This window comes from Kwoniella shandongensis, chromosome 7 (assembly GCF_008629635.2).
Source record: "Kwoniella shandongensis chromosome 7, complete sequence".
Taxonomy (NCBI): domain Eukaryota; kingdom Fungi; phylum Basidiomycota; class Tremellomycetes; order Tremellales; family Cryptococcaceae; genus Kwoniella; species Kwoniella shandongensis.
Window position 1 is genome coordinate 369,684 of NC_089293.1, and position 20,518 is coordinate 390,201.

Sequence of the window (20,518 nt, forward strand, 5' to 3'; positions counted from 1 at the left end):
TGCTGCTGCTATGAATTCCATTGAAAGTCTGTAACTTAGAGCGAGTGCAAAATCCAGCGAAAGATCGGAAATTTGCGGCGTTATGCTAAAAAGCCACGTGGAAAGGAATGTGGGGTTAACGTGGGGGAAGATGTTCACAATCAAGTGCAAATACAAGCTTAAGGTAGTAAGACGCGACGAGTGGTCGTGACAAGAAGACATGCATGGACATCACCTTTGACGAACAGGAAATATAAAAACATAAGACACGATGGGAGGTGAGTTGAATCATGCGTGTTGCGTTTTAGGCGTTAGCTCACCTCACTCACCCTAGTCACATTCTCAACGCTCTGGTCGAGATTGTTCGCGAAGCGGGAGACGAAGGTGTTGATTCTGGGTCTGGACAATGCGGGGAAGGTGGGTCCAGTGAGACGTAGAGTTTGTCGGAGAAGTATAAGCTAACACATATTCCTTCCCTTGCTCTCCTCGCCTCGATGGCTATCTCGACTCTATCAATCCAAACACAAATACACTCCTGCTCCTCCTTCTCCTCTACCCAGTCAACAATACTCTACCGAATAACGATGGGATCCGTCGTTGCCTCCGCTCCGACAGTAGGTTCCAACCACGAGATATACGACTACAAAGGTGTTCGATTCGGTCTTATTGACATTGGCGGTCAAACTTCATTACGTTCTTCCTGGTCACAATATTTCCAAGGGACAGAGGCGATCATCCTAGTTATTGATTCGAGCGATTCGGCGAGGTTGGGGATGGTCAAAACGGAATTGATGAAGCTCGTAGCGGACGAGGTGGGTCGGAATGCTTTAGCTCTCTCTCCTATCTCCTATCTCCTATCTTCGATTGTCGTGTCGACGAGAAAGAACATGTGTTCTTATCTCTTTCGACCTCCAATCGGTGTATTTTTGGATCTCGATGGTTCGGGATCCAGATCTGAAATGCATCACACATCATACTCCCATTGTCACAGCTTGCGCTAACACCCATACCGCACGTAGGAACTGAAAACGTCTCTCCTCCTCGTCCTCGCCAACAAACAAGACCTCCCCGTTGCCCAAGGTCGTCTAACACCTGCTCAAGTATCAGAAGCCCTTGGTCTGACAGATCTACGCGAGAGAGAATGGCAGATCATGGGATGCAGTGCATTGACGGGGCTGGGGTTGTTTGAGGGTATGGATTGGTTGGTTGGGAAGTTGGCTGCGCGGTAGGGCGAAAGTGCTTATACAGAGTACCCGACGGCTTGAGAAGGGGAAGGGAGTAGTGGCTGGGCGGACTGCTTGATGACTTTTACGATTCTCACCATACATATATTATTATACCCAAGGACTGTCATCAAACGGAATCATGCGACATTGTACTGCATATTTTGTATACCGTGACTGGACATAGCCCTCTCTATCACCCAAACTTAGAAACCACCGCTACCGCTCAATCCTACACCAGTTGATCCTCTTCCTCCCAATCCTTGTCCTCTGTTACCCCAAGCATTGAACAAGGCTCTCTCACCTCTCCAAACCGCTTTTCCGACCCTGACGACCTCTCGAGCAAAAATCTCACCGAAACCAAGCATCACACCGTTGATGAATGGAAGAACAAGGTTGATACCTAGCACGGCGACCACTCGTGAGATTGTCAAATGAGAAGGCATGGTGAAGATTGACAGTGTCAACGATGGTGGTTGAGAAGGTGGAGATGGGTGTTCACCGCCGCTACCACCTGCAGCAGACTTTGAAGGGACGTTGACGAGATCGTTTGAAGCTGTTGATCGAGGAGGGGAGACCTCCTCACCGCTTCCGGATCCCGTTGCGGAGGATGAAGGACCGGAGATCTCTTCCCATGCTTGCGAGGTGCCAGAGTGTCGAGATAGGGTGGTAGAGTCGGTGGGACCAGAGATGGGAGCGGGAGATTTGGCATCTTGCATGACGGGTGGGATGGGGTCTTGCGAGGTAGTAGGGTCGTAGGCGGTCTGCGAAAGCACGGGAGGTTCAGTTTTTGCGCTCAGTTCTCGACAAGTACCAGGGGTCCTCATCCACTTACAGGCTGAATAGGTTTCTTGTGATGTCCGGTGGGGATGGCTTGTCCCCCTGCGATATCCGCCTCGGTGACACCTCTTCCATCTGTATCTGCCGAGACACCTGCACCTTGCTTCACAGCTGTCGAAGCAGCTTCCGAACTCTCTCCTCCTTTGACCAGTTCCCACGCCTCTTTCACTTTCTTCTCCCTCTCTGCGCTTTTCCCATGTCTCTTCTTACTTCCCTCTTCCATCTCTTCCTCCAGTTCTCTCTTCAATCTCTCTTGATCCCTCTTCTTCTTCTCCTCATCTTGCTTCTTCTTCTTCTCAGCTGTAACTTTATCCTGAGCAGCCTTTGCTTCGGCAGCACGTTCGTCTTCGATCCGCTTACGTGTCTTCTCAGCCTTCTCCCTAGCTACGGCAGACTCGGCATGCCATTCTTCGAGGTAGTGCTCGTAAGTGTCCTTCCACTCGTCCATACCTGGTACTTCGTTGGGGATGGCGGTAGCAGCAGGTCCGGTGGGGTTGGAAGGGATCTCGTCGGGAACGAACTGAGAGGGTTTGGAAGAAGCAGTAGGGATATTGAATGATGTTTCGAGGGCAGACTAAGAGAGACAAATACACAAAATGAGTTCATTCTTCTTCAGCTGAAAGGTGGTGTCGATGATGACGACCCAGCCAATGATCGACACCCTAAAGCCAAACTCACGCCCAAGCTGTCTTCGAGATCAGCAGTCATCGTGACAGTGTTCAGTTCCTGTTCTGCCTCAGATCGAGTGTCGGACATTATGCAACTGGTATGATTTCGGTTTGTGTAACGGGAAAAGGTGATTTGATCGACTACAATGATGAGATGATGTCGATGACTGGAGTGAGTGTGGATGAGAATCTCGAATTCGCGAAGTCGTACGGAATCAAAATTCCCAAAGAAAGCCGAAGTATGAACGGTGCCCCGCAATATCGCAGCTTCGACGCTGGGGTGGAGGATGGACAGAAGAGCAAAGTGTATAGCATTTCTATTTACATCTTTCAAAGTACTCTACCTCATTTATCAAACGACGATGCCAACGTGTCCGGTATGTGGAGAAGATCAGAACGCAGATGACAAAGCGTTCGAGCATCATGTCAATGCGCACTTCGACGGAGGAGGATTTGCTGGTCCGTCAAGACCAGCTTCGAGCTCGAGCTTGAGAGATAGTCCGATGGCGATGGACGGTGGCAAGTGAGCACAGCTTCCCAATGTGCAGATATCGCCTAGTAAGCTGATGAACTACCTTATGCTTTCTTGATAGTGAGGGTACCCTTGACACATGCCCAATATGCTCCTTTCCCCTATCATACCTAACTCCAGCCGAGTCGTCCACCCATCTCAACTCATGCCTCGATACAACGTCCGATCCACGTAGCTCAAAAGAACAACAGGACGTAGACTCCGCCGACTCACATCAATTCGAAGACGACTATGAGATATATGATATGGAGGATGATTACGATTATGCCAACATGGAGAGTCAGAGAAGGGCAGATGAAGATTGGAAAGTTGAGGAAGAATGGGATGGGCCTGCTAAACCTGGTGGTTGGACAGATTGGGTAGGAAAGAAGGTCGACAAGGGGGATAAATGGTCAGCTATGAGACTCATGCACTTGGCCTGGCAATAATTTTTAGCTGACCAGAACGTTATTGCATTTAGGTGGGATCCGATATCTGGTACAACCAAAGCAAGCGATGTACCAAACAACTTCTCTCCCGGTAAGCTGGACTTTTACAGCGTCGACGAGGCACTAAGCCGAGCTGAGTGGATGGGAATAGGAGTCGTATCCGTTCTTGCGTCCACACTGCGAAACGCGGCACACCAAAGTATCACTCGACGGGCTGTCCTATCGCGAGATACAGTGCATATCAAAGGTGTCTGGGCATTCGACATGGGTGAGTCGACTCCCATGTGTCTCTTGCAATCATCAAGAAAGACATCATTCCGACTTACGGATCCTAACGGCAAACAGGTTGGGGATGTGGTTATCGAAATGCCTTGATGTGTCTCTCTGCTCTTCTCTCAATACCAGCATATCGACCCCTCTTCGCGAGGGAACATAACGGCGCGGAACCAGGAGTTCGAAGAGTACAAGGGTGGTTGGAAGAGGCTTGGAAAGAAGGATATGATCCAGAGGGCAGGGCACAGCTTAAAGGGAAGGTTCTGGGAACCAGGAAATGGATCGGCCCGTCAGGTGAGTCGGCTTTGTCTTCTTGCTCAGTCTGATCACACAGGAATACAAGAGTTCGGTGAACGAGAGTTGCTAATGGAGATTCGTTGGTAGACTTGTACGCGATGTTTACCTACAAAGGGATCCCGTAAGTCACCAGCGGTCTATCACAATTATGCGCCCTCAAGCTGACTCGCCATGCCGAATCTGCTATAGATGCGAGATTTGTGAGCTACCCAAATCCTCAATCCTCTTAAGAGACTGGAGCTGACTCCGAGCGATAATGCAGACGACTTTCCCAAACCGGTAGAGGGCAAATCCAGCCTTCGAACAGCCCATATAGCTTTGCAACAATGGGTGAAAGCGTACTTTGTATGTGTTTTGTCACTTTTTGACGAGGAAGAACTTGATTGACTGTCTTCGTTTGCAGTCCGAAGAAGACAATGAGAAACACCCTCAGGACCGATCTGCGTTTGATGTCCTTATGCGCTCAGGCGATGGTGGCGCAGGCAGAGGGGATGCAGTGCGGGTCTCCAATAAGTTCCCTCTGATCCTTCAGGTGAGATAGTTATGGTTTGAAATGACTGAAACCAACCATACCTGACGAGACTGCCAATCATAGCACTTTGGCCATTCACGGACGATCATTGGGTACGAAGAAAACGGAAGAGGCGATGTCAATCTCCTCCTTCTTGATCCGGGTCGGTGAGCTACTTTCGTACCTTCCACGTAAGCCAACAGGTGTACAGCTGACGAATTCATAGAACCATGCCGAAGGATATCCGTAGTGCGGGACTTGTTGAACTGGTGACCCAACGTGCAAAGGCTCCTCCACCGCAAGCGGAGACTGCCCCTGCCCCTGTCCCACCTCCACCTCACGGTATGTTGCGCAAACGATCCTCGCAAACCACACACGAAGCGATGCCCTTCTCGCCGCCATTCACCAATGGTCGAGCGGAGATCGTCGAGACTGATTCCCCTGACTTGTCTTCCGACCATAACGGGCTAAACCACCCGAGGGGAGGAGGAACGGGGGGCGACTCTTTTGTTCTGAGTGACGAAGAGATCACTCCCTCGGGATGGGTAAGGAAGAAGATGAAGAAAAATTCTTCCGGAGGCGGCGTGACGACAACCACAAGTCTGTCTACGACGAAGACACTTAATTACTTCAGGGTGAATCTGGGAGGTCTGTCGAAGTATACCCAATATCAAGTATTGGCGTTCACAGGCGGTGAGGTCCTGAGTAGAGCGGAGAGAGAGAGGAGGAAGGAGATCAGGAGTACTGTTGTGAGAGCGTAGGTGAAGGAAGGTAGTTTGGACATCGTTTGTTAAGAAGAGGGAGTTGAGTCAGGCTGAGAAACCTGTGGAGCACTTCACGGTGGCGCTAAGGAGTATGTCGGCATATCACGAGTAACTTCAGTCTTCGCATAGCAATACTAGCAATACCTAGTCCACTTTGAACGTTGTAGCATGTACAATTAGACTTTTTATCGAATTGCGAAGCGCCTCACACTTTGCGCATTTGCAGAAGCTTTGTCACTTTAACAGTGCATGTGATATTAATCTTCAAAGAGCACCATACATACTTTACAAATCACTCTATACTTGTTTCAACAAAACGAGACACGACTTTCCACTTTCAGATGGATAGGCCATTACACATTCTCAGCCATGGGCGCTTGAGCTGTCCCACTGCCATACTTTTTCACCGGCTCCTTAGTAGCATTCTCGTCGCCCTAAAAGTACAACCACGAGAAATGGTCAGCACCGCAAAACTCAAACGGACGTTAAAGCTGTACATAGTAAATGGCGGGACAAACCTTGAAATACTGGACTTCTTTGTCAGACATGAGCTTCATTACGGTGTCCGCTTGGAATTTCTTGAATTTGAATCCGAAGCCTATCAGGGGTAAGGTGGATACGCCATGATCAGCAAGGCCGTCAAAAGAGGTAGAAGAGCAGGAAGGGCGTATAGCTCACCTTCATGGCTGTAATCCTTCTCGTTTGCCTATTGTGGTCAAATTAATGATCAGCCTTCCGATTCCATCCTGCGCCGCGCAGACACATCACGACGCGGTACTGGTCCACCACTCACCTGATCCTTGTGATACAGGATGAGAGGGAAATCACTATCTTTCGTAGCTGGGTCAAGGACGATACTGACAAGCGCGTTGATTGTCGCTTGTTTCGAGATGAGGTGGAAAGACCATCGCTATAAGTGTGCATGAAACAATCAGTAACCTAAACAAAGTATCTTGAACGGAAAAGGGGGTAGAGATAAGGAACGGGGAGGCAGCGTGGGATGATGTGGACCAGTCGTGTCGTAACTTAGTGGATGAGCAGGACTCACCTGCTTGTTCTTGAATTGGATCAAGGTATCGTCGTTCTTGGTTATTTCGTATCCGAGATTTTCAGATTTGGGGAACAGTTTGGGAAGACCGAACCATTGTCCTGCCATCTTGTATCGGTCTAAGGGTAGGAGAGAAGCAGAGCAACGTTTGGTCAGCGTTCATGTGGATTCGGTCTCCAGCTTCGGTCTCTCCCTCCATCACAAACTCCACCACAAAACGAGTTCACGCTTTCTTCTGAACCTTCTCAAACTCGTGCGTCTTTGCGTCTTAAAGAGTTTGTATTATTGTATGCTGAGCGGTACACTTCCTCTCCCAACACCCCAGGCCACCTGTTCCGAAACAGACCACGGGAGGACTGCACGACCACTCACCGTTCGCATACACAAACTGATCATCATAAACACAAGCTGGTGCATACCTCGCCACTCTCTCCACGGTCGGTTGACAGCTATACAGCGCAATCACATCATCTATCAATTTCTGTCTGTTAGGCGGAAGAGGTATCGATTTGGAAGGGTTGGGTTCCATATCTTCCGTAGGTAGGACTTGACGAGGTTCGACAGATTCGCCTGTCACGCCGGAAGCGGCACGACGTGTCTCGAGGATGATCGAGGGGATATCAGAGGTGGCGGACATGGTGGTTGTGGTGGTGGTGTTTCGGTTTTGGGTGGCGGTGGAGAAGAGTTGAGTATGCTGGTTATTGATCTGATTTGATCGAAGATGGGATAATAATGATCGACGTTGTGTTTTCAATGTATGAGGTGAAGTAGCGATTGGACTTGCGATTGAACGTTGTTCTTGACCTCGAGAGACTAATGGCGGTGGGAGAGTCAAATGACTGATCTGGGATTTGGGCAATAATGGACGTGTGGATGGTGTGTGACTTGTTATATGTAAGCTGTTGGAGAGGGTGAGGGTCGAACTACGTCCACCGCTCGATGACATCAGATGAAGGGGTCTGAGATAGCGATGGGGGGAGGTGAAGATCGGGCAGGTTTGGAGTGGAGTGGAGTGAGGAGCGATTGGTGAGCACGTGTACGTGTATGGTACACTGGTAATCGGACTGTCCGAGTATGGTCACTGCTCTAAGATGATGATCAGGCCAAACATGGAGAAGCAATGGCAGCTTGTTCGTGGGATAATATACTTGTTTGAAATCCAACTCTCATCCAAAGGTTTTCCAATCACCGCCGACCGACATCGATCAAGCTGAGCTCGAAAGATAGCCAACGATCAAAGGCATACATAGTCCCATCGATACGATAGCCCTCATCCCTCATCGTTACTAATCAACCTGTGAATAGATTATCGCAACCACCTCGTAAAGATCGGAGATGCAAACGTCATACTACCATTTGATCTTATCGATCGGAAATCACAATCGAACAGCAGAAAGATGGAAATCAGGCACACCGCGTGCCCGCTGGCTTTCCGACGGAAAAGCAGCGCCGTCTGGACTGCTTGCGTTAGCTATTGTTACGCCGATGTCAGGCAGTCGTTGTAAACTTGGAGGTAACCATAAATCACAGAAGGGGATTTATTCAGAAGATGCATACATATCACGACAATCCCACTACGTGTACATGCTCGCAGCCTCTCCTACACCCCTCTTGGTCCCTCTCACTTTGCCCATACCAGGTGCAGCGTACGGCTCGTCATCATCCTCAGTCCACTTGATCCTGTTCTTCGCGCCAACTTGAATCGCCAGCAAGGGGGAGAAAGTTTGGAGAGATGCAGACAATCGTTGGACCGAAAGAGAGGATAGAGGAAGTGGCAGGGAGAGAGTTGTAATGTCAATGGAGGGGGATGAAGGATGAGCGGACTGTGCGGTATCTACGTCAGCTATGGTGCGGGAGCGACATCGCAAGAGCGATGTGATCGATTTGCGTCAACGGTCGAGAACGTTGGACTCACCAGAGCTGTTAGAGCCGCTGCTAGACCCGTAAGGTAATTCGGGGCATCAAACTTGCTCGCACCGTCTGTTTTCGACTCGTCTCCAGTAGTTGAGGAGAGGTATCGTATAGGTGCTTCCACTAGACTTCTACTTGATCGTTCAGATCGAGAGGGAATGTACATTGAAGGTACGTATGACGTGATAACAGTCCTGCGTAGAGGCACATATCAGCGATGACAGACCATAATGCGCTTGAAACGGCTCGTCTTTATGCTATGAAGCAGTGCACATGCGGCAAGGGAAGAATGGGTCACATACCATCTTTTTGCTTTGACTTTATCGATCAACTTCTCTGCCAGCTCCCAGATTGCTTCATATCCCAATTCGCTCTCATCCAGACCTAGAACTAATACCCCCTCCTCACCCTTCAATCCCCTTCCTACGACTCTCCCATCGACTCTCACTTCTCCCTCGGGTTCGACCTTGCCCGAGGATCGAGTGATGTACCTCCCTGCTTGTCCTAGTCCGATAACAAGCTCTTCTACTTCGCCCGCCTCAGGGAGAATTATGGAGATTTGGGGTGGTAAAGGTTGTGACTTTGATCCTCGGGAAGTCGAGGTGGACGGATAAGCACCTTGACCTTCTTCGTCGGAACTATCTGATTCGAGCAGATATCTTGGAGGCGGGACAGTGAGCGGTGAAAGAGGGTCGTTCATCGTGAGTCGTTATACCACTTCGTTAAGCGATCGGAAGGCTACTTGGTCCTGATGGTAAAACAAGGATTTGAATGATATGTAGGAATGGAGTAAACGGTGGATGTTGAATGTGGAGGGACAAATTGAAATGAGACGGTTACGAAACCGTGCGCTGACGCGAGTGTGGCGCAAACGTACCGTCTTTAGGCTTGTCTGTGGCTTTGAGCGTCTGTATCCAGCACATGCATCAAAAGTCTGAACCAGATAGTATGACTGCCGTGCAGCTCAACGTACGTCGTCACAGGGGTGATTGAGACACAGTTCATGCATTGTGGGGGAATGTTGTGATGGAAGTGTATACCAAAAAATCGCCTTCATTGAACAGATCATTTCTCCAGTGCCGCCTTTCGCACCAGCTCTGATAGACGAAAATAAGTGTCCGCTTGTCGTACATGATCAATCGAATGTATCGACTACCTTGATCACCTCACACTTAACCGCTCGAAGGGAGATGTGGAGGGCGGAAAGGGCGGTAGGATATGCGAGATGTCAGGTCTGCTCCAGTCAGCCGCTAGTCAACCACTGTGCACTGCTAGCAAACGAAGATGGCGGACACTTGGGAGATAGAGAAGTTTCAATTGACCAGATAAGTACGGATGAGCCAAGAGAGAAAGAGAGGAAGAGACCGGGGGTTTTGAATGCTTGATAACCAAAGTGCACCTGTGCCATTGGTCGAGCTGCAAGACTAGCTATCTCTGATTCGCTGACCGTCGCACAGGGCGTTGTACAGAGATTGACTATACACAGTATTGACAGGGAGCGAAGGATGGAATGGAGAACGGGCGCACGAAGTCGCATTAACGAAAAATCTGAACCATTATAGTACGCGTCTGTGACATTGGTAAGAGATGCCCTCTCAGTGTATCCTGCTTTTGTCGCCATGTGAATGTGACGGATCTAGGATAGTACCGAAGAAGGCTTCGATCAGATGCTCTTTGGATGGGTATGATCTGTAACCAGGTACATCGGTATCTTTATCTAAACAACCTTGTCGAAGTGCCATATATACCGGATCTCGTGGGATGTGAACTACGTATGATAAGCTATTGACCGACAACGAATCACGTCAGCGCCCAATTTCTTTCCACAGTGACATGTAACAAGATGAAGAAGACAGGGATAAGATCTCAGAATTTTCAGTGTGTTATGATTATATAAATGCCTCGTCGCACCGTATTTCAGATCGCTCAGCAGGGTTTTGTATGTTCATCGTCGATCTTATCCCTGTGTCCTCCTCTGGGAAGCAGGAAAATACGACTCACCTAACTGATATTCTAGATCTGTCCTTCACGACGAACGATGGATTCGTATGATAAAAGATGATTGACTACCGGACAAGAAAGAAGGAACAAAGAGATGAATACGAACGAGTCTGTCTGATGGAAATTGAAGTTTCGACTGTACCAATCTGCTTTTCCTGATCTATACCGTCATCTTTATTTCACCCTCCCCCTTTTCACCTTTACCTCTCAACGCGACTGCACGGATCCTTTTTTTCTGTTCTTTTGTTTTAGCGCGTCGGTGATGTGTGATGGATGTTGGAGAGTGAGAGAGAGAGAGAGAGATGCTGTTATTGTTCCAGCTGGTATTAGACTCTACATATACACTCACTTGCTTGATATACCAACACAACTAGATTAGAATACAGCTAGAGAGGCGTAGGAAGGGAGAATAGAACACCGTCAATCGTCCGGTCACACTTGCAACCAGCTCGGTACAACACTGCGGCATTCTCTCTCTACCGCACACTCGGCCGCCGCTGTCCGTATCCGTAACGACACCAGCTTGACACTTAGCTGTGCAACGCTGCATCTGCTCTAAAACAACTATACACAAATCAACTAGCACTCTGAGAAGTGCGACCATCTTTCTCACTTCCTCCTTTGCCCCTGAGAAGCACGGGACGAGCAATCATCATCTACCCAACAACGACCGAGCTCAACTTCTATCAACAACACGCGCCTCTGGATTTAGTTGATACAACAAAAACAAAAGGCAACGCGTCACTGCCTCATTCGACTCTTCAGTTATTACCATCTCATCGCTACAGCAGTGAAGGACATAGACGTAGCTGGGAAGGCGGTCAATTCAAAGGACAGCATCAAGCGAAAGGGGCAAGCAATCGATCAACAGCTCGTGTCTCACATTTCATTCCGGCCTGTCTCACAAACAGTTGGGGGATATCGTTGATCTCATCTTAACGACCGACCTCAATAGCAAAGCAACACTACATGTCCTCGTCATAAGAATCCCATCGCGATTTCTCTGTTCATCCCTCACCACGCGTTCGTGTTCCTTCCTCCCCTTGACAGATCCACAGCCAACGAGAACCTGGCACCATGTCAACGGTCGACTTCCCGACGCCTCAGCCCGCCCAACCTCCCTCCAAACCCCAAACTCCTGTGCCCACATCCGCATCATCATCAACATTATCACACGAACAACCTCCTAAACCATCTACCTCTGCTCCTGCAGTCCTTTCCCCTCGAACTTCATCACCCACCACCGCCACGCAACACCAGACAAATGGTCACTCTCATCCACACTCCTCGCATCAACACCTTCACTCCCACTCGCCAACGGCAGCTACCAGTCAGGCGAAGACCGCAGGTGACAGTCTGCCGAATTTGGGTGAGATGGACGCCAAGTGTGGGGGTTGTCACAATGTGATCGATCAGGAAAGCGGCGGCGTCGTGGTTGCCTTTGGGTGAGTAGTCACGTCCCTTTCTGCGCGAGTATCGCCTCCCAACCCAAATGGATTGAGTTAGTTTAGCATCAACATTTGACTGATCGATGCTATCTTCACAGCTCCTCACTATGGCACGTTGATTGTTTCAGATGCGCCAAGTGCAAAGATAGGGTGTCGGCGGATACCAATCTCCTCTTACTGTCAGATGGCAGCCCCGTCTGCGGAAACTGCTCGTATCAGGTATGTTCAATCAGCTTCATGCCTCGTAACGCACAAGCTGAACTAGAAACAATGTTAGTGTTTCGTATGTAAGCAAGCGATTACCGAAGAAGCGATCATGACCGGAGATGAGTCATACCACGCACACTGCTTCACGTGTAGGACCTGCAAGAGGAGGATAGAGGAGCTCGTATTTGCAAAGACCAGTCAAGGCATCTACTGCATGGTAAGTATCGCGACTTGAATGGAAAACAAAGCAGGGCTGATCCGTATGACTTTGTCCAGGCATGTCACAACGAACGAGTCGCACGTAGTCGACGACATGCCGAAGCGAAGAGACAACGCCAAGCTCGTAAAGAGGAGAAGGAGCGAGAAAGACGCGAGAAGGGCGACGAAAGGAGACAGGATGATGACCCTCGACAATCCACTGCTTCTCCTGTCCCATCGAATGGTATTTATCTCAACTCAACTCCCGGCATGCCCTCTTCCGTGTCACTCAGCGGAGCGTCACCGCTCGGTTCCCCATCTGCCACCCCGAACTCCTTCAATTCCGGCAGATTCCCGGACACACCATATAACAACGGAACAGGTACACCGAACCCTTCGGACGCATTCGAAGACGCTGAGCGGGACACGCGTCGAGAGATGAAGAGAGATTTGAGCGTGGACCTACCACTCGCGAGATCGACTTCGCCTGCAGGCAGGCAGTTGATCGAGGCGGAGAACTTGCCATTGCCCGCGTCTCCTTCGGACAGTACTCGAGGTACTGTTCCACATAGCCGATCGCTGGAGGCTGAACGAAGCCCGCAAACTCGACCCCTAAACATCATCAGCCCATCTCTTGGTTCTTCACAATCACTTGGCGCGTCGTCACCATCATTATCAACCAGTCCCTCAGCCAGAGCGCAGAACGTCGGTCTGGGTGTAGGTCCTGTTGGTCTCAATGTACCTACAAGCAAGGCGGAGCGCCGTCGATCTATCAATCCGGCTATGGCCTTCAACATGGATGCGCAAAACTCGACGTTCAACGCTGAGCCGAGAATGGCACCTTTACCGCCCTCTCCACTTCGAGCGTCTTTCACCGATCTACAGGCTCAGCAACAGGCTCAACAGGGACCCGCTTCACCCAGTTTGACCCCAGGGGCCGCCAACACTAGTTTCCCGTTCAAAGAAAACTCATCGGGAGGACAAAGCTCGAGTCAGCAAAGTCCGCTTCCGCGCACGGCCACGCCTGACCTCCATTCCAGTCACCCCCCTCCGCGTACCAGCTCCCTGCCAGACCAGTTGTCTTCAGGTAAATCACGACCACTCACTGTCATCGATATCGAGAATCTACCAACCGAAAGCGGACCAGAAACAGCTGTCCCGACTTTGCCGGCCAAGCAGCCTTCCGTCACTCAACTGGCCGAGAACGCCATGGTGACCCCTCGATTGAACGCCCCTGATCTCCCACACATGTCTTTCTCGCTTTCTGATCCCGACTTTGCTCTGATACTGAACAACATCGACCAATCACCAAAGAAGGGCGAGGGTTCTTCTCAAAAGCCCATGACCAACGGTAGCAAAGGTCCATCTGGCAGAGCCACAGATGGAGCAAGCGGACCTTCTTCGCCTACTTCACCTCTTGCGGCGACCTCTCCGTCGATAGCGCGAAGTCCACAAATGGACATGCTCTCTTCCGCTGTCGAGGCAACTGAGGACACATCTCGGTCCCCATCTAGATCTCGATTGTCACCGAATAACTCGATGACCACCCCTCAGATGTTGAGAGTACGACAACCTTCAGCGGAGAGTACTATCTCAGTGACATCGAGATGGGGTGACGGATCATTCCATTCCATCGTGGAGCTCGTAGCGGGTGCCAAGCATCGAGAGGAGGAGACCGTACAGGTCGACGTCACTGTGTTGAGTGGTGTCATAGCGGAGGTGGAAGAGCTACGGGACGCAATTGCCGGTCTGAAAAACAAGTACACTGGGGCCAAGGTAAGTGTCACGCAGGAAAAACTCGCGGCTCTCGCTGACAGAGGTTTGTTCATCCAGCGCACGAGTCAACAGTATAGTGAGGGCCTAACAGTGGCAGGGGAGGAGTACGACAAAGAGCTAGCCCACCGTCGTGAACTTGAGGCGGAAGTGACACGTCTTCGAGCGCAAGTCCACTCGCAAACGGCCAGACTCAGCGTCATCTCGGGTGATGAAAGGAGGCAGGAGAACATGCGAAGGAGGAGTAATGACTTGGCCAACAGTCTTACGGGGCTAGAGAGAGATATCTCGAGGTTAAGGGCGCAACGAGATATGTCTTTGGCGGAGATTGAGGAACTGAACGCGAGACGAGAGAGGTGAGTGAACAATGTGAGAAAGAGGTGGATAGGCTGGCTGACGGGTTGGTTTAGTGGCGACGGGACTGCTTCTATCGACGATGGCGCTTCATCTCTAAGCCGATCGCTGACCAATCGACTTGACACGATCAAAGAACAGTACCGAGAAGAGCTTGAGCCGCTCACCGCCCAGCGTGAAGCACTTCAACACGAGATTGCCGAGCTGCGAGAGACGAAAGAGCAGTTCCTGGAAGAATCGGCTGCGTTGGCAGCCAAGAACGAAGAGCTTGCCGAACTCAATGCTCAACTATCTCGACAAGCCGAAGCGGTCCAAGATTCAATCTCGCGACAACGACCGCCCACAATCTTCAGCAAAGGTGGACGCAGTCACCCAAGTGGATCACCCAGTCTTTCATCTCTCACTACTTCCGCTACACTGCAAGAAGTCCCAGAAGAGACCGCTCGAGTGGTGAAGGTGACGAAACCTGAACCTATTGAAGCGGCACCAGCGAGACGATTCAAATGGTACAAGTCCTCGAAAGGTCCTGACGTATCGGGTGTTTCAGCCTCGATCTCCAAACCGCTCAATCTTCCGCAAAACGGTAATAGGAATGTCGGTCTAGGAGTTATGGGCGCAGGTGGAGTGGGTGGTCTGGGAGGTCTGGGTATGGCAGGTATGGGGGGCGGAGCAGGAGGGATGCAAAGACCTACGACTGAGTACGGAATGAGGGATCACACTTTCCAACAACACTCGACGATGCGGTTGACAAGATGTGAATTGTGTCAGGAGAAGATGTGGGGATTGCAAGAGGTCAAATGTTCTTGTGAGTGTGGCTCTATGCACGTATGTGCTTCTGTGTGGATGGGAAGTTAGGTGCTGACAACTCGTGTCATAGCTTGTGGCATCGTTTGCCACTCCAAATGTGTCGAGAAACTGCCGAAGAGCTGTACAGGCAGCAGAATTGCCAATAACAGCCACAACGAGGCATTGGACGGACCTTTACGTGAGTCATTTCCAACCCTTTATCTGGCTTGCCCTTCGCAACGATGAGCTGACTCGATCTTACCATCTTAGCTCCATCAATGTTCGGCCGCCCTCTACCGGAGCAAGTCAGTGCGGACGGTACCCCGGTCCCCGTTATCGTCACCAAATGCATCAGTGCTGTCGAAGCAGTCGGTGAGTGTTGTTCCCGTTGCCCGCTTGGTTGAGTTGCGCAAGTGAACTCGCTGACATATGTCACAATCCGTAGGTATGGAGTACGAAGGTATCTATCGAAAGACGGGCGGTTCTTCGCAATCCAAACAGATCACACAGCTGTTCGAAAGAGGAGATTACGATTCGTTCGATCTGGCCGACGTGGAGTCATTCAACGACATCTCTAGCGTGACGTCCGTCTTGAAGACGTACTTTAGGAGTCTACCGAACCCTCTCCTGACACACGCGTTACATGAGAGCTTTGTGACTGCAGCGAGTATCCGAGACACGAACAACAAACACTCGGCCCTGTGCGCATTGTTGAAGGAGCTGCCGAAGGAGCATTACAATACCCTCAAGGCATTGATGCTTCACCTGAATCGGGTGACTGCGCAGAGCAGCGTCAACCTTATGACATCTCAGAATCTCGGCGTGGTCTTTGGACGTGAGTGTCGCCTTGTGGTCAATCTGTACCCTAGCTTACGATTTACGTTTCATAGCTACACTTATGAGGTCCGCTGACCCAAATCGCGAGTTTGGCGATATGGCCGGCAAAGCTCTCAGCGTGCAATGGATGGTCGACAACGCGCCACAAGTCTTTGTGGACAGGGAGTGATTGCCCTGGTCTAGAAGCAGGTCTGTCTGGAAGGGGCGTGTCTATTGTATTACAATCTGGCCAGGTTGTCGTACGTATGAGGGGAGTTTCACATCAGTCTATCATACTCCAATTCGTCAACCGTTTCCTTTCCGATCTTTATGTCCCCGACCTATCATATTCTTTTGTAGTATAGATATGATTTATACCCCTACTTTTGACATTCGATACCACGTAGCCTTGCCCGTATGATACTCCCTCCTGAGCGGGATTTGGATTTTTGTCGATTTGATTTGATTGCTTTGGTAATCAAGAAGTTCTTAGAACATACGTTATGTCATAGCATACAGTATTGAATGCGCGCAAGTGATCATCATGCACGGGCGGGCGGGTGAACTAATCCGGGGGCATATACTGTACGAGTAGCGAAATCTGCATGAAATATCTCATAGGGTATGTCATATACAGCGAGTCATTTTCATGAGTACTGATATAGTGGATGTCGGATTTGCACAAACTCTACAAGTCACAGACTGGCTTCTATAGTACATTGACTCGTTCAGCATTGCGTTGGAGGTGTTTATCATACTGCAAAACCAGGTTTGTCGATGGAAGGTGGGGAATGTAATTGATCATGCTTTCCAAGCGGAAGTGTTTCGGCACCGACACGGCCCTGCACGTCCTCTCGTCTGGACTTGTCAGTCCCGGTCTGCACGACGACCTGCTTGATATCTTTCTCGTTGATGTTGAGTGATTCCCTGGAATGGCAAGGGAAGAAGTCAGTATCGCACCGTATAGGAAAAAGTAGATGATTGGACATTTCGGTACAGATATATTGCAAAGATTGAGGAATGTAAGCAAAGGAAGGAAGGACTTACCATGATGGAGGAAGATCTTCGTCCGTAGGAACAGCGAAAGGTGGAGTTCGAGTTGGAGTTGGAAGGAAATCGTTTCCTTGGCTGTGGGGTGGAAGCACGAACAAGTAAGCATTTTTACTGTATTTCTGCATACAACTATCATACAGTATCTACCGGGTCGCAGAAGAGCCTCGATCATAGGGCGGATGAATGATGATGGCTGGTCTTGGTTTGTCCAAATTACAAGACGCTGTACTGAACGATACATCAATTCCGACTCACCCTTTGATAGTCCACAGAGGACGAGATCTGTATCGACCCCATACAATCCTTGTCAAGCACGAAACGAAACAAAACATGAAAGCTATCATCATCAACCAAATTGTGACGCTGCGAAATGTGACACAAAGTGTATCAGTATTCGTCTCAATATGGTACAGTATGTATGGAATATTGGACAGCTCTTTGATTTCGCTGAACGCTGTACGAAGCGAAGCGGAACGGTGGGGGATGGCGATGTTGAGAGGATCGTGCGAATTGGACAAGGAGATACTGTAATACGAGTAGACACTTACGCAGGTTTGACGGAGACTTTGACACCGTCAACATTGATTGATTTGTTCTTGATTCGCGTGATCATATTCAAGTCGAGAATCCACTACGATCCGACCAGCAACGCCAGCGAGAGCGAGATTTACCTTGTCAGTGCAGATACTGTAATTGATTGTCAAGGCAGGTTCCGACTTCGCCAAGTGTAACACAAATGGGAATGACGAGTCAGTCTTACTCACGGCGATGCAGATGAAGACCCCACTTCCAGCCGCTTGATAAAATGCATATCGGGTCCAGTCGTATGCTTCTAATTCCTTCTTGTCCCATTTACCAGAAACGGCCAAGGTCCAAAGTAGCGTTGACCATAAGGTGATGCATGCTGGATCGTGAGAGCAAAAACCGCGGTGAGTGAGTGTCTCACGAGGCAAGTGGGACTGCAGGTGTAGTCGTGCGGTACGAGTGCTCCTCATGTGCAAGCATCCCCTTCGGCACCTTCTCGGTGCAAGTCAAATGCCACTCACCAAGTAGGTGCATGACCCCATTGCCTATCCAAAACGACTTTGGGATCGCCTCACTGATCTCGACCAGACTGAGGACGGGTGACGGCAGTTGACCAAGTTGGATTGACATGGAATCCCCGAACGGTCGGAGGGATGAGCATTGGTCGCTATCAAGTTACACAAGGTCGAAATTAGGATCAGCACCTCATGAACTTCCCAATTCGCTCGCACGCAGAATGACTTTGCCCGTAGTGGCGTGCAGGCGGTCTCGCTCTTCGCCCTGTGAGTTTGGGAGACTGGAAGGAGAACGGTGATCGGTCAGAAATAGAACATCACTCACGTCACATTTGTGACGCCATTCGCACACCATCCCCAAGCACCAAGCTTCACACTCCCTGCAAGCCCACCACCCATTTTCACTTCCACCACACTCAATCCGTGGATGATAGGACTTGACAATGTCGATATCAGAGTAAGTACAAATGCTCCGATAACCGGAAAGAAGAGGATGGTCGCTTGATTCCCGTCCCATGGTTTGTAAGGTGGTTTGGTATCGATCGTGAAGGGTCCAATATCTTTGCGCATGGTGTGTTGGTCAAGAGGCAGTTGGGCAATACTTCGTGCTTGAGTTGAATCGAAGGTCAGTAAGTCGTTAGCGTGAAAGAATTGGTTTACAAAGAGCAGGCTAGACGAGTCGCAGTGCAAACATAGAACGATCAGCACCACCGCGCTCCAACCGCACCACTAGAATAACGGAGTGACAACCTTCCTTTGACGATCGATGCGAAAACGCCGAGCAAAGTGGCTTCCTTTGTGGACGCACATTTAGGGGCACGACAACGTCGACAAGGTATAGTTGAAGTAACGGATCCGAAACAAACGATCGAAACAGAGGGGGGGGGAAGTGGTAGAAAGGAAGTGATGTGCAAGACGATCGACATCTCCAATTGTTTGACACAAATACACAGAGGTTGACGACCAAAGCCTCCAATCTCAATTTTATCCCTTATCGATATGCATTGGTCGGCCCCACTCCGCAACCACGCAGCCACGCATTCTCATGTATTCCTATTCTATTGAAGAGACTTGACAAAGGCCTAGTGGTGGTACCATCAGTATCTTGGCCAAACCATCCCGGGGGGCTTAGAAAAGTTGATAGTGTCCACTCTCACCTGCTCAAGCTTTGCGACTTCGGTCTTGAACGACTCGACCTCTCTCCAGCAATCAAGGGGTTTGTCGGGGTGTGTCCTGTGGAGATGACGGAAGATCGTTAGCTGTGTTCTTTGCATCTTCCCTGTCTTCCCCGCCGATCCTTCTCGTCACAAATCTCGTTCTTCTCGTTCTGAAGGTGTTTCACTTCCGCCATTATGTTCATCAAGTCACTGAGTGATAGATTGTCAAGCGAGAGCCCGTCGTCCATACTCTACAGGGAACGGAAGTGATCCTTCCTTGCATGACTATTTCTGCTTCTCCCCACAGTCCCTTCATCTCAGGATTACTCGACCGAACACAACCTCAACCACCACGGACCACAACGCTGATACTCACAAATAACACTTCTCCACACCTTCTCTTGCCTTACTAACTTCCTCTCCCACTTTTCCTCTACGTTCCTTGATCCTCTCCACTTTCTCTCTAATCTCCTCTATATCCCTACCCAAAACCTCGGAGGACATACCGGGTTTCTCCTTGTCCAAGTTCTCTTTCTCGAGTGCTGCGGAGATAGAAGAGAGGATCTCAGCTTCTTGGGATCGGAGATGAGCTGATTCAGCAGCCAGACGACGACGGATGACGTCGTCAGGTGACGATGAAGAAGAGGAAGAAGATGAGGAGGATGAAGAATGGGTAGATGAAAGTGGGTGAGAGAGTCGGTCGATCAACGTGGGAGAGAACTGCGTTGAAGCAAGACATAGTCCGTCAGCAGTCTAGCTTTTGTATGATGATGGGATTGTGTCTGTGTATGAGAATGGTGATAATGATTGATGAACAGGTGCAAGACATGAGAGCAGTCGGTCCTCCTTGTCCTCGTCACACTCACCTGCACAGATGTCGAAGGCTCAGGTGCAGAGATCACCTGCTCCTGTCCAGCAGCAGAGGGAGAAGATTGGTTGGCGCCCATGATCGATGTTTTGACGAGGGTATTATACTGGTAGTTTTAGCTGGACCAATCTAGAGTTGTAGCGAATGCAAAGAGATATCTCGCTCGCTTGGAGTTGCGTAGGGCGGTCACTCGGAACGGGTTTGATCGTATGCGACCATTAAATTGATCCCGTCGATGAATGTGGCGATTTTCTACTATCATGAGAATAATATAGGTCGTTCGAGGCGGATGATGATGATGGGGAAGGGTGGTACAAATCACTTCCATACATGACAACATAAT

General features: G+C 49.9%; 8 protein-coding genes across 8 annotated transcripts; 3 read left to right on the plus strand and 5 right to left on the minus strand.

Annotated features, from left to right (window-relative positions):
* Window positions 1-250: 250 nt before the first annotated feature.
* On the plus strand, window positions 251-1,208 carry CI109_104013 (uncharacterized protein; the record flags this gene model as incomplete). Its single annotated transcript, XM_032005257.1, has 4 exons — window positions 251-257; window positions 314-396; window positions 540-791; window positions 999-1,208. The coding sequence occupies 4 exons, from the start codon at window positions 251-253 to the stop codon at window positions 1,206-1,208; spliced, it is 552 nt and encodes a 183-aa protein (XP_031860491.1).
* Window positions 1,209-1,408: 200 nt separating this feature from the next.
* On the minus strand, window positions 1,409-2,798 carry CI109_104014 (uncharacterized protein; the record flags this gene model as incomplete). The annotated part of the gene is made up of 3 exons (XM_032005256.1): window positions 1,409-1,966; window positions 2,038-2,616; window positions 2,721-2,798. 3 exons carry the CDS (start codon window positions 2,796-2,798, stop codon window positions 1,409-1,411), a joined length of 1,215 nt encoding a protein of 404 aa, XP_031860490.1.
* Window positions 2,799-3,072: 274 nt separating this feature from the next.
* On the plus strand, window positions 3,073-5,512 carry CI109_104015 (uncharacterized protein; the record flags this gene model as incomplete). The annotated part of the gene is made up of 11 exons (XM_032005255.1): window positions 3,073-3,233; window positions 3,304-3,633; window positions 3,703-3,761; window positions 3,822-3,938; window positions 4,016-4,237; window positions 4,328-4,361; window positions 4,430-4,440; window positions 4,503-4,585; window positions 4,644-4,772; window positions 4,836-4,918; window positions 4,978-5,512. 11 exons carry the CDS (start codon window positions 3,073-3,075, stop codon window positions 5,510-5,512), a joined length of 1,764 nt encoding a protein of 587 aa, XP_031860489.1.
* Window positions 5,513-5,868: 356 nt separating this feature from the next.
* Window positions 5,869-7,200, minus strand: CI109_104016 (uncharacterized protein; the record flags this gene model as incomplete). The annotated part of the gene is made up of 6 exons (XM_032005254.1): window positions 5,869-5,949; window positions 6,034-6,113; window positions 6,194-6,221; window positions 6,309-6,425; window positions 6,564-6,682; window positions 6,936-7,200. 6 exons carry the CDS (start codon window positions 7,198-7,200, stop codon window positions 5,869-5,871), a joined length of 690 nt encoding a protein of 229 aa, XP_031860488.1.
* Window positions 7,201-8,137: 937 nt separating this feature from the next.
* Window positions 8,138-9,174, minus strand: CI109_104017 (uncharacterized protein; the record flags this gene model as incomplete). Its single annotated transcript, XM_032005253.1, has 3 exons — window positions 8,138-8,386; window positions 8,479-8,668; window positions 8,777-9,174. The coding sequence occupies 3 exons, from the start codon at window positions 9,172-9,174 to the stop codon at window positions 8,138-8,140; spliced, it is 837 nt and encodes a 278-aa protein (XP_031860487.1).
* Window positions 9,175-11,444: 2,270 nt separating this feature from the next.
* CI109_104018 (uncharacterized protein) lies at window positions 11,445-16,247 on the plus strand (the record flags this gene model as incomplete). Its single annotated transcript, XM_032005252.2, has 11 exons — window positions 11,445-11,452; window positions 11,534-11,920; window positions 12,022-12,142; window positions 12,201-12,347; window positions 12,407-14,104; window positions 14,162-14,457; window positions 14,512-15,260; window positions 15,333-15,440; window positions 15,512-15,613; window positions 15,687-16,076; window positions 16,132-16,247. The coding sequence occupies 11 exons, from the start codon at window positions 11,445-11,447 to the stop codon at window positions 16,245-16,247; spliced, it is 4,122 nt and encodes a 1,373-aa protein (XP_031860486.2).
* Window positions 16,248-16,809: 562 nt separating this feature from the next.
* CI109_104019 (uncharacterized protein) lies at window positions 16,810-18,720 on the minus strand (the record flags this gene model as incomplete). The annotated part of the gene is made up of 7 exons (XM_065967411.1): window positions 16,810-16,984; window positions 17,105-17,185; window positions 17,366-17,473; window positions 17,659-17,741; window positions 17,875-18,014; window positions 18,157-18,302; window positions 18,476-18,720. The coding sequence occupies 7 exons, from the start codon at window positions 18,718-18,720 to the stop codon at window positions 16,810-16,812; spliced, it is 978 nt and encodes a 325-aa protein (XP_065823483.1).
* A 488-nt stretch (window positions 18,721-19,208) lies between these two features.
* Window positions 19,209-20,254, minus strand: CI109_104020 (uncharacterized protein; the record flags this gene model as incomplete). The annotated part of the gene is made up of 4 exons (XM_032005250.1): window positions 19,209-19,232; window positions 19,308-19,383; window positions 19,684-20,027; window positions 20,174-20,254. The coding sequence occupies 4 exons, from the start codon at window positions 20,252-20,254 to the stop codon at window positions 19,209-19,211; spliced, it is 525 nt and encodes a 174-aa protein (XP_031860484.1).
* Window positions 20,255-20,518: the final 264 nt, after the last annotated feature.